The sequence below is a fragment of the Leuciscus leuciscus genome (genome assembly GCF_965113295.1).
Source record: "Leuciscus leuciscus genome assembly, chromosome: 17".
Taxonomy (NCBI): domain Eukaryota; kingdom Metazoa; phylum Chordata; class Actinopteri; order Cypriniformes; family Leuciscidae; genus Leuciscus; species Leuciscus leuciscus.
In genome coordinates this window covers 25,361,250-25,374,216 of record NC_138741.1, presented here as the reverse complement: position 1 = coordinate 25,374,216, position 12,967 = coordinate 25,361,250, and the positions used below count along the sequence as shown (strand labels likewise).

At 40.1% G+C, this 12,967-nt stretch overlaps 1 protein-coding gene across 5 annotated transcripts in view; it reads left to right on the top strand.

Annotated features, from left to right (window-relative positions):
* ralgapa1 (Ral GTPase activating protein catalytic subunit alpha 1) overlaps positions 1 to 12,967 on the top strand; it is a 74,300-nt gene that overhangs the window by 50,643 nt on the left and 10,690 nt on the right. For all 5 annotated transcript variants that reach the window (XM_082142263.1, XM_082142260.1, XM_082142259.1 and 2 more), the window contains one exon: positions 1,476 to 1,603. In XM_082142263.1, the coding sequence (XP_081998389.1) occupies positions 1,476 to 1,603 (128 nt within the window). The remainder of the gene's footprint in view (positions 1 to 1,475; positions 1,604 to 12,967) is intronic.

The following is a 12,967-nucleotide window of genomic DNA, read 5'->3' as shown; positions in this document are numbered from 1 at the left end:
GAATAAATGACATTTTTAAATAAATTAAAATAGAAATAGTTATTTTCCAATTATAATAATATTTCACAATACAGTTTTTACTGTATTTTGTTAACATGCATAAAAGACTTATTTTAAAAACATTAAAAAATAATCTTATTAACCCTCACCTTTTGAACAGTAGTTTATAAACCTTAAAAACCTATTAATGTACAGTGTTAGGTGACTAAATATTTATTTTACTACAAAAAATCTTTGAATCTTTTTGAGACTTTTTGCCACTTTTGTTTGAGGAGCCTATTGGCTAAATGCATCCGAATTCCATGAAACCCTCGCTCACACTGAGGGGAAAAAACGATTTTAATGAATGACGAAGAAAGAGATCGATGTACAGTAAAATAGAGATATTTGTTTCTGCATCACACCCATTTGTTTTTCTGTAAATGAGCTCAATGCTTCGTACAGGAGACAGTGGAAGCATATCTGTCTTTGGACACTACCAGCCATTGCTTCCTGCTCAGTTATGTCAGGGATAATTGAATGAATGGGATTCTCAGAATCGAATTCCGCTGTGGAGATGGATCCGAGACGAGAGGCTTAGTCTTTCATGCAGTCTGAGGAAATGTAGAAAGATGGAGAGATAAAGAAAGACGAGGCCTGGCTTTTATGAAAGTCCATTTAGACCCCATTTCAGTGCATGAGGGCTATTCACTGTGTCTTTTCTGCTTAATGTCAGGTTTTTTTTGTGTAACAGGCTGAAATACGTAGAAGGTTTTGACATTTCTATGCCTCCTTTTATTTGAAGGATAAAGCTACTAGCTTATATGCTGTGTAAAGGCTTGCTCACAGAAAATCGAATACGACTATTTATTTGCAAACAATTTTTATTCCAAAACTATTTACTCTGACTGGGAAAAAAAGGTTTAGATGCCTGAATAAACTGAATAAAATGTTTGGTATGTGAGAACATATCAAATACACAACTGTTCAAAAGTTTGGGGTCAGTAAGACTTTTATTCTGCAAGCACACGTTCAATTGACCAAAAATAACGGTCAAGACATTTTTAATGTTGCAAAAGATTTCGGTTTCAAATAAATGCTGTTCTTTTGAACTCTATTTATCAAACAATTGATAAATTCTTTTTCCTGAAAAAAGTATCAAGAAATGTTTCTCAGCATATTAGAATGATTTCTGAAGGATCATGTGACACTGATGAGTGAAGACTGGTGAATAAAATAAAATGAATAAAAATATAAAAATAGACCATCCCAATTTGATATTTTAGACTCATTGTGAAGGGGTTTAAAGAGATTCATTGTTTTGTTTTACTATTGTGTCATGCACATTTTTCATGCTGAAAATGTGGACTTGTGGGTGTGTGAATAGGCCTTAATACAGATTGAAATGTGTATTTTGTTCCTGCTTGGAGCGTCTCATATTTTACTCTTCACAGTCCAATAAGTGTTCATATATCATATCATCTCGCTTTCCACAGGTGCCATTCTTCGGTCCCTTGTTTGATGGAGCCATAGTGGATGGAAATATCTTACCCACAGTGGTGCGAGCCACAGCCATCAATGCCAGCAGAGCTCTGAAATCCCTCATTCCTCTTTACCAAAATTTGTATCCTTTTCCCAGACTAATGAGTGCACATTTTGTCATGTTTAAGGTGGCAGAAGCCTATTATTATTGTTACCGCCTGCTTGGTTCGTTTTCTGCTCTCTCCTCCTGCCGTACAGACCTGGCTCACATATGTACGGATTGACTTGCAAGCGGTCAGGTTGGTCTCTCTCTCAGAGCGGGAGCAGGTAGAGCCGCTCGATAATTATCGACATCTTATTTCTCACATATAGAGCACCGCTCTCTGCTCACCCAGTCAGGTGGGTGATGGAATCATTCTGATCACCCCTCAATAACTGCTAACCTTGATGCACAGCCAATTGCTTTTGAAATCCTTCTCTGGCAATTTGCTTTTATTTCTGTCTCTCTCTTTTTCTCGGTCACACAATCCGAATCTCTACTGTGGTACTTAATCTTATTGTTTTGGGTCTTTTTGACCCCTTTTTAGTGATTATTACATATGCACAATATACAATGTCTCTTAAAAAGCTAATATAAGTACTCTTTTGACCCTCAAAGTAACATCATTTTAATAAGAAAAGAGCACTTTTAAGGAAAGGTTGAAGGCCTTCGGTCTGAACGAGCCACACAGGCTGGATTTGAACTTGGATTTCAACCACCCACCCAAGTTTGTCATTTGCCAAAAATGTAATTTGTTTTACTAGGACTCTTGCTTTAGATAATGTTCAATATCTAAGCTTTTCGAAGTCCAAATCCAGCCTCTCCTGGCTTGTTGGTACCGAAGACCTTTAACCTTTCTTTAAGAGCGCTCTTTTCTTATAAAAGAGATGCTACTTCCAGAAAACAAAGCAAAGAAGGAGAGGAGGGGAGAAAATGAGAGAGAGAAAAGGGGGGGAAAGCGATTCTCATCTGCCATGTCCTCCAAGCCAGAGAGATTGTTTGGCTCAGCTTGAGTCTTTCGCTCGCAGCAATCTCGCCCATCTGTGTGCCTGCGCGGAGCTCGATAGTGGACTGAGCTATTGATTGGCGTGAGCCGCACAGGTCGATGCTCCTGACAGCCTGAATTACAGTAATCTGTCATTATCGACGGATGTCTCTCCAAACCTTTTCTCTCTCTCCGTCTGTTTTTCTTTCAGTCTGATTCTCTTTATTTTGAAACTATCCCTCCCTCTTTTTTTCCTCTTTCTTTGAGCACCCTCGCACCCTATTTTCTTTCTATCCTGTGCGAATAATTGATGACTGGGAAGGGATGGATGGCAAGCTAGTAGTGATTAGAAGATCCATGTGCCAGAGCGACTGCTCTCCCGCAAGACTGAGAGGACCGCAGGGATGCAAGGAAGGAAGTCACAGTGTCTCCTGCTTACCTGTTGATGGTGCCACCACATGAAGTCATTGCAGATAGCGAGAGAAAGTTATGTAACCTAATTGTCCCCTTAACATCCTAGTATCTCTAAATCAATCACTAACTGGTAAAGGTGCTGGTTCAGTCCTCAGAAGGAGCTAGCCATGAGCCACCATCAATGTAATAAATTCATGACATTGTTCTGTGATCCAGATTTAGAGGCTTTCAGTTTGATTTAATTTGATTCAGTTATTGATATTTTAGTTATAATTGCTTACATAAAAAAAAAAAAAATCGCTGCTGTAAATTATACAACACATTATAAATGACATTCATTATTAATTATTAATTTCGTTCGTTTTGAGAACAGAATTGCACTGGCCGCACTATATGTTGTTTATTTATTTAAAAAACAGCTTATGAAAGTCATTTGTTTTGGGATTTAGGCTACACCGATTGTGCTTTGTTTTTGATTCACTTAAAGATCCATCTCATAAGAGTAATTTGTTTTGGGTTTCAGGCTACACTTGTTTGTGCTGTATGTTTTTGAAAAGAGTAATTTGTTCATAAATTGAGCTACATTGGTCCCTCTGTATGTTTTTGAATCACTAAAAGAACCGGCTCATAAGAGTCATTTGTTTTTGGTTTCAAGCTAAGCTGATTGCGCTGTATGTTTTTGATTCACTAAAAGAACCATCTCATAAGAGTCATTTGTTCATGGATTGGGCTACATTGGTCATGCTGTATGTTTTTGATTCACTAAACAAACCTGCACATAATAGTCATTCGTTTCAGGATTTAGGCTTCAATGATCGTGCTGTGTTTTTGATTCACTAAAAGAGCTAAGAATCATTTGTTCATAAATTCTGGTACGTTGATCGCAAAATATGCTTTGATTTACTAAAAGAACTCACTAAAAGTCAATTTGTGAAGTGGACTACACACGTTGCATTGTTAGTCATTCACAGTATTTGGTTTGATTTGTGTAACTGGAAAAAAGTGGAAGTAGTTAAAGTAACTTTCAATGCTTCCTTTGCCTTTTTGTCTGTATAATCAAGCTCATTTTCTTCCACCTGCACTGCATCATACGCTGAGCCTCATGTAACCGCCTTTAGTTTCACACAAAAACAGAGACAATTAGATTTGCTCTGGATACACATGTCAGGTGCTGTTCTTTTCTTGCTGTAGAGCTCCTCATTTAGAAATGTTTAAATGGTGCACCAGCTGCTTTCTTAGCAATCAACTGACACATGGTCATCATAATCCCCTTTTTAGCTCAGCAGGGACATGTGTTGTGAAGTAAATGATTTATATTTAAGAAAGACAGACCAGCATTTTCCTTTTGTAAAGAGTCCGCAGTCAAGCCATGTCAACTGCTTTTTTCTCCTGAATTTTTGCCCTTAAACTCGATAAACTCACTTTTTTCCTTCATCTCTTCCCTTTTCTCGTTCTGTAAGCCAACACGCCTCAACCTCTCTTGTGCCTGACTCTAAGTTCCAGTTCTTTCTCTTGGCCCCGGGCTGCGTCCATCTGCCTCCCTGCGCACTGATCCCTCATTCGGCATGACTGTGAAATTAGGGCCTGGAATGGATAGAAAGGGGCCTCTTTGGTCTTAATGTCTGTTGGAGGGAAAGAAAAAAAAAATAGCAGGTAGCTGGCGTGGGTCAGTGTTATGAATGCTGGGCAGACAAAATAACAGGGTTAAACTGCAGATAGCACAGGAGTAATCCAAAGGGCCATGTGTGAAAAAAGAGCCCGAGCTTGGGGCCTTCCAGCCAGCCTCAGTCTCTGAGGGCACCATGTTGGGCCTGAGTGATAAAATGTTCTGCTACAGTCTGGGCTGCCATATGTGGAAGTGTGTGTGCGTTTTAAACACCCCATTTCGATTAAAGCTAGTTGACCTGTCTCGCCCCCAGGCTACCGGATCGTTACAGCTGCTCGGTTCCTTGTTACACATCCTGGAATGAAGTGGATCTAGATCTGGTCCTTCAAACCTTGATTGTGTTGCGAGAAACCCACATTATCTGATCCGTCTGGCTCGCTGCTGCGAGTTGGCTGGGGGAAGATTGGGTGTTGTTGGCTTGGACTCGCTAAAAAAAACACAAAAAAAACAAGTAAGTCTAAGAGTCACGGCCATCTTCCATCTGTCAGTGGTCGATTGGGACGCAGGGGGAGAGGAGGGGACGTGCTAAGCGGCTTCCCCATTGGCCGTGCCAGTCCAGTGGTGTGTGTGGGACCGCGCCAGCTCCGGCATGACAGTGGGGGCAGGCCCGCTGGCTGCTGATTGGCAACGATAAGTGCCGGGCTGCTGGGGTCAGCATATGGCAGGGCGTGATAGCGGAGAGAGTGGAAGAGCTTTGGGTCATAGCCTCCTTCCTTCTGACTCTGGCTTTTCCAAAGGCAACCGAGCTGATGGAAGCAGCAGGCCAGCGCTTCCCCTTTTGTCCCCATGCTTGAGCGGCCAGCACACACACACTCAGTGTAGCCACAGCCAAACGCCTAACGGGCAGCGCTGCCACACACTGCCAGCTCTCACAATGGGCCCCATTGTGTCCCAGTAACAACGTGGTTTGTTGGTGTGTGTGTGTGTGTGTGTGTGTGTGTGTGTGTGTGTGTGTGTGTGTGTGTGTGTGTGTGTGTGTGTGTGTGTGTGTGTGTGTGTGTGTGTGTGTGTGTGTGTGTGTGTGTGTGTGTGTGTGTGTGTGTGTGTGTGTGTGTGTGTGTGTGTGTGTGTGTGTGTGTGTGTGTGTGTGTGTGTGTGTGTGTGTGTGTGTGTGTGTGTGTGTGTGTGAAGGGGGATGGAAGGTTGCGCTATTCACTAATTGTCCCATCAGTGATGAAAAGGGGTTGGAACAGATTAGGGGGGTTGGGGTATTGGTGGGGTCAGTCCTTAATTGCTTTTGCCATTTTCTTTCTCTTTATTTTGTGCATTAGTAATTATTGTAACTGCACAAGTGACCCCCATTGCTTTCCGTGTCTGTGTTTTTTTATTTTTTCCAGCACAGTTCACCTCAGTGGCCGACGATGGCAATAATATGTCGATCAATCACTGAGCCACTCCTCCTAACTTCTCTCCTGTTTTGACCTGTTAGCACCGACAGCTTCATCCTCAGACTTTCCAGTCAGTCAAGCACAGCCTGTGTGTGAATGAGTGAAGTGCAGGGTGTGTTAACAAAAAAAAAATGTTGTTGTGTGGCCCCCTCCGGCTCGGGATAGATTGGTAAACAACAAGCTCCCTGGGGGTGCGTGGCGATGGGGAATGTGGGTCTGACTCTTACGAGGTGTTTAGGATGCGCTGCAGGCTCCTGACATGGAGTTTGTGGTTAGTGTAGCAGATATCTTATCTGTTTGTCTATCTGTCTGTCTATCTGTCTGTCTGACTGTCATTCTGTCTGTCTGTCTGTCTTCTATTGTTTTGTCTGTCGTTCTATCTGTCTCTGTCATTTTATTTGTCTCTGTCATTCTATCCATCCTATCCATCCATCCATCAGATCTGTCATTCTGTCTCTGTCATTCTATCCATCCTATCCATCCATCCATCCATCCATCCATCCATCAGATCTGTCATTCTGTCTCTGTCTGTCTTCTATCGTTCTATCTATCATTCTGTCTATCGTTTTATATATCATTCTATTTATTGTTCTCTCTGTGTTCTTTTAAAACTTTTAGCAGAATTTGGAATCTTGGCTTGACAAAGCCTTGTTTGAAAGTTTGTTTTGAAAAAAACTTGCTTTTGTAGTTATGAATTTTCAAATTGCAGTTTTATTTGAAAACTGCAGAATTTCAAATTGCAGAATTTCCATTTATTTAAATTTTACCTCCTTGCATTCAAATTAGAATTGCAATTCTGTGCTCTGTTTGATACCTCAATTCAAATTAAATGTTTAAGATGACATTCTCAATTCAGTTGTCAATAACTCGTGACCCTGGTATGCCAGGACCCGATACAGAGCTAAGGATGATAATGTAATTAAAAAAAAAACTTTTTTATGTCTTGTAAGGGATGAATAAAGAGTGAAATACCCTTAAAACATTTTTGCAGCCTCTGTTCTCAATAAGCATGAAAAGAAATCACACAATCTCTTCATTCTGGTGCAATCTGGTACGATGTCCAGTAATTTGCTCTGGCCCCCTTCCTGTTCACAGGACTGATGAGATACTTAGTAGACTGTGCTCACTCAATGGCTGGCTGTCTAAGTGGTGTCCGCAAAATAATATAGAATTCATAGACAATTGGAAAAGTTTTTGGGGCAGACCTGACCTGTTGAAAAGAGATGGTATTCATCCCTCCTGGGATGGTGCTGCTCTTCTCTCTAGTAATATGGCACATAGTCTTAGAGCTCAAACATGAATTGGGGCTCAGGTCAGGAAACAGACAGACTGGCTAAACCGACCATCTGCTAGCTGCCTCACGTCACTGAGGTCAGATAAATCACATCACATAAAGACTCTTTCACCTAGATATCATCATATAGATACTGTGTCTGTTCCCTGAATTAGGACATACAAAAAACTAAACCCATTTAAGGGTAAAATTTGTATTGAAGTTCAACAAATAAAAAACAGATATAATACGGATGAAGATAAAGCTCGAGTTGTTGAATATTCAATCCCTAACTTCAAAAGCACTTATTGTTAATGATATGATTACAGATTATAACCTAGATGTGCTGTGTTTGACAGAAACCTGGCTAAAACCAGACGATTGCATTACTTTAAATGAGTCCACCCCCCAAGATTACTGTTATAAACATGAGCCTCGTCTGAAAGGAAAAGGGGGAGGTGTTGCTGTAATTTATAGTAATATCTTCAGAATTACTGAGAAGTCTTGTTTTAAAGATAATTCTTTTGAAGTGTTGGTGCTTAATGTAACACTATCTAGTGTAAATGATAAATCACGTTTGAGATTTGTGCTGGCTACTGTCTACAGGACACCAGGGCACCATACAGACTTTATCAAAGAATTTGCTGATTTTCTATCGGAGTTAGTACTGGCTGCAGATGAAGTCCTAATTGTTGGGTATTTTAGTGTAAACGCAGGGGGAGATGCGCATGTACATGTAGATAACGAAAAAGATGCAAATTTGGGATTGGCATTTAAAGACATTCTGAACTCTATAACACGTGTCAGAACCTACTCATTGTCGTAATCATACTCTAGATCTAATATTATCACATGGAATCAATGTTGATGCCGTTGAAATTCTACAGCAGAGTGATGACATCTCAGATCATTATCTAGTCTCGTGTATACTTCGTTTAGCCAAGGCTGCAAAGTCGACTACGTGTTACAAATATGTTAGACCTATCACTTCTGCCACTAAAGATTGCTTTATTAATAATATTACTGATCAGTTTCATCTCCTCAGCATCCCAGATAGCTTAGAAGAACTAGATATTGCGACAGAAACGTTTGACTCTCTATTTTCCAGCACCTTAGATACAGTTGCTCCTTTGCGCTTGAAGAAGATTAAAGAAAATAGTCCAACGCCGTGGTACAACGAGCACACTCGGGAGAGCAGCCAGAAAAATGGAGCGCAATTGGAAGAAAACAAAACGTTTTTTCGCATTTCATGGAAAGAGTGCACGATTGCGTACAGAGAGGCCTTAAAAGCTGCTAAATCTGCTTATTTTTCAACCCTATTAGAAGAAAATAAATAAAACCCTAGGTATTTATTTGAAACAGTGGCTAAATTAACGAAAAATAAATCTTCAACCCCAGACGTTTCCAAGCAGCACAGCAGTAATGACTTAACGAACTTCTTTACTAAAAAGATTGATAATATCAGGGAGAAAATTATAACTATGCAACTGTCTACTACAGTATCGCATCAGGCAGTGTATTGTAGTCTCCTTGAGGAACAATTTTATTCATTCATTGCTATAGGAGAGGAAGAATTTTCTAAACTCGTTAAATCATCTAAATCGACAACATGTATGTTACACCCTATACCGACTAAGCTATTGAAAGAGATACTTCCAGAGGTAAATATATCCTCTTCTTAATATCATTAATTCATCTTTGTCATTAGGGTACGTACCAAAAACTTTTAAGCTGGCTATGATTAAACCGCTTGTTAAAAAAATGCAACTTGATCCTACAGAATTAGTCAATTACAGGCCGATCTCTAATCTACCTTTTCTGTCAAAGATACTAGAAAAGGCAGTATCCTCACAACTATGCTCCTTTTTAGAAAGAAATGGTATCTGCGAGGATTTTCAGTCAGGATTTAGACCGTACCATAGTACTGAGACAGCTCTCATTAGAGTCACAAATTATTTGCTCTTATCATCTGATCGTGGTTGTATCGCGCTATTAGTGTTACTCGATCTTAGTGCTGCATTTGATACTATTGACCACAACATTCTTTTAAATAGACTCGAAAATTATGTTGGCATTAGTGGAATTGCATTAGCATGGTTTAAATCATACTTATATGACCGTTATCAGTTTGTAGCAGTAAATTAAGAGATGTCTTATTGATCAAAAGTTCAGTATGGCGTACCACAAGGCTCAGTACTAGGACCGTTGCTGTTCACTCTGTACTTGCTACCCTTGGGAGATATCATTAGGAAGCATGGCATTCGTTTTCACTGTTATGCTGATGATACTCAGTTCTATAACAGAATGCTTAGCTGATATAAAAATTGAATGAGTTGTAATTTCCTACTACTTAATTCTGAAAAAAACAGAGATTCTAATTATTGGACAAAAAACGTCCTCACGTAATAACCTTGAATACTGTCTAATACTTGATGGCTGCTCTGCAACCCTCTATAATGCGCGTAAATCACTCGCATCTGCGAGTAAATTTCACTCTGGGCGACTAAAGAATGTATATTATTAGCCATTGGCTAATACATTTTTAGATTTTACTCGCCAGTGTGTGTGTTAGATGGCAAGTATAAGTTTAGCATAGATATAGTTTCACTCGCTGAACACTGACTGAGCGCTTGAGTGTTTCGCTGTCCGTCAAGCGATCTTTACTAATATTTCAAATCCAGCTCAGCGTACCTGTATTTGAGGTACTGTAAACTCTAGTGTGAAGGCGCATGTCTCGCCGTTGCGTTTCTCTCACACGCAGAGAGAGAGAGAGAGTCTTACATATCACGCAAAATCGACGCGCTACATGTAAACAATATTCTTGTTTGTATTTTCCTGTCAAAATAACAGAGTTCATCTGGAATTATTCAGCTTTTCAGAACAAGCAGAAGATATGCTGGTTTCTCCGGTAGTGAGCAGAACTATGTAACTGTACCTCAAATCGGAGAAAACAGAACTTTCAAGCATTACCATTCCAAATGGGATTGAGCATATTTTTTGCATATGAACAATATTTCTAAAAAGAGTTGAGACTTGACTTATGTACTGCTATACTATATGAAGTGAATTGCATGAAAAGTAATGTTATGCCCCCAGGAGATAAAACATTGGTAACCAGGTTACACACATAAAACATATGTACAAATCTATATAGTATAGCAGTACATAAGTCAAGTCTCAACTCTTTTAAGAAATATTGTTCATATGCAAAAAAAATGCTCAATCCCATATGGAATGGTAATGCTTGAAAGTTCTGTTTTCTCCGATTTGAGGTGCAGTGGAGATCTTTGGTTATATCAGCTGTAATCCTCTAGACAGAAAGGGTCATCTTGGACTTAAATTGAAGCTTATAAACTTGGGAAGTTTTTCATGTACATTTGAGGCAGTGATATGTATAATAAAATGCTTGAAAATGATCACTTTTGATGACAATTTGTCAGGCGGACAGACATTTTTTTGTCTTTTGGGGTATGTTGAGGGTGATATTTGACAGCAAAAAGGCAGCAATCCCCAGAATCTTTTTGTGCTAGTTTCCCCTATGTGTCAGGATTCACCATGCAAAACATTTTAGGGTTATATGACCATTTATGTAGCTGCAGTACCTTAATATTCACAATTACATCATTCCGCCAAAAGCTTTTCCCAAAAAGGGTGTTTTTTGGCCCCTGAGACCAAACGGGGCCGAGTTGGGGGTGGTCGTTATCAACTTGTGATGGCCCAAGGTATAAGATAATAGGAAATAATAGTGAAAAAAAGGTAGCAAAAAAACATCCTGAGGAGTGGACCTGGCTCCCGGCCTATCCCGGGTTTTCTGTTAGAACAGTGTCATGTTAGCTAAGTTAATAACTAATGATCCTTGCGATGGAAGTGAATCAATCAAAACTAACTTTAGCTGGACAATAACTTTATTCTAGAGCTGCTGTGAAGCCAAACAATCTCTGTTACTTTAATTTCCTATTATCACTGTAAAGCTGCTTTGAAACATCTATATTGTTAAAAGTGCTATATAAATGAAGGTGACTTGACTTGACTTGACTTGACTTGACAATCTAGTGTCTAAAATTGCCTATGGATGAAGGCCATCTTTGCCTAAAATTGTCAATGGATGGAGGCCATCTTTGTTAAAGCTGGAAATCCTGAATTCTAGATAAGAGAAAATTATCTTCACATTTTATATTGTTTTGACCGGTGGAGCTTTGACGATAATCCACAGAACTGGATAATAATAATACTTTTTTTTTTTTTTTTTAAGTTGCAAGCTCATACGTCTGCGCATTAAAACATGCTGAAACATGTTAGAAGATAAACACTCCTTGTGCAAATTCAGACTTCAACCATTTCTGCAAAGCTAAATGCGATTTAAAGAATTAATAGCCATGGCATTTGAAAGCCGTGGTGAAAAATCCCCACTCTCCGTAGAACCACAAAATCAGGTTACCGGTTAAAAAAGACATGCATGGGAGGCAGATGGCAAGGCCACCCTCACTCATTCATACTAATCAGGACCTCCACGTACATGTAGCTCGGCATACGCACGCTCCTCTCTGATAGCATTAGCGCTGACTTGTGCGTCGTGAATGTTAAATAAATGTTGCATTTGCAACGGCAGCACGCACATCACTTTCCCCCTGGGGCGCTGGGACAGGACGCAGGGCGATAAATCGGGCCGGACGCTCTTGGGGCTGTATTTCACGAGCCCTCCAATTTGGTTTCAGCGGAGATTAATAGGAGAGGCTGTGATGCTGGAGCCCGGGCCCAGATCAGTGTCTCGGAGCCCCAGGCAACGGTGCATTAGCTTGGGCTATCTCTCCTCTCATCTGCTTGTGCCACACGGAGACATTGGCCGTAATGACGGGGCTATGGCAGCCAGCCGCAGCACCGTGCCTCGCTAATAAAATCACTGTTAGGGCCACGATATCAGCAGGCATCAGATGGAAAAATAAACCGATTAGCCTGCACTTCAGGGCACACATAGATTTCTGTAATTATACTCTGTAAAACTCCTCAAATTTGATTATTTGTGTGATGTTTTTCTCTGTCACTTTTCTGATCTCTTTCTCTCTCTCTCTTTCTTTCTCCAGCGTCAGTGCAGATGTATTTTTATTGGTGGATTTGGGCTTCCTAGATCTTGGTAACTGTGTTGTTTTTAAGGTTTATCTTCCAATTTGTTTTGATTGAGACTGATAATTGATTCATAGTTTTTCAGCGTGCATAATTGTGTGGATCTGATTAGTAGATTGCTTAGTCGATGACAGATCTTAAAGTTGTCATGAAACAGAAATTGTAATCATCTTTTTTTCCCTATTGTGACGTTCATCCGAGTGAAAATGCCTCTCAAATGAGATAAAAATGTAGGACGGGATTTGATTTTGTCCATCAGGAATTGATTGGATGACTTGGATCATTGTTGCTTGCCATTGCTGTCTGTGATCTCACGTGGGTGACTGGTCCTGCCCTCACTACAGTAACCACATCATTAGAGAAGAGAATCATTTAAAATAAACTGCAATATTCCAAAAACAAGACTTGCCAATTTTGATTTCATGGTGACTTTAATAGCAAGAGTTAGTTTGAAGTGCAGACGGTCCATTAAAGTTGTGCAACTGAAAACTGTACATCGGCTAAGTGATTTCTCACAGGGGTTGACAGACGTGTCCTGACAAAAGCACCTGTGGAGACCTTGTGGTTTGTGGTTTGAGTGAGCAGCCTCCTCCGTGTGTATCCCACTGGGTTGTGTGTG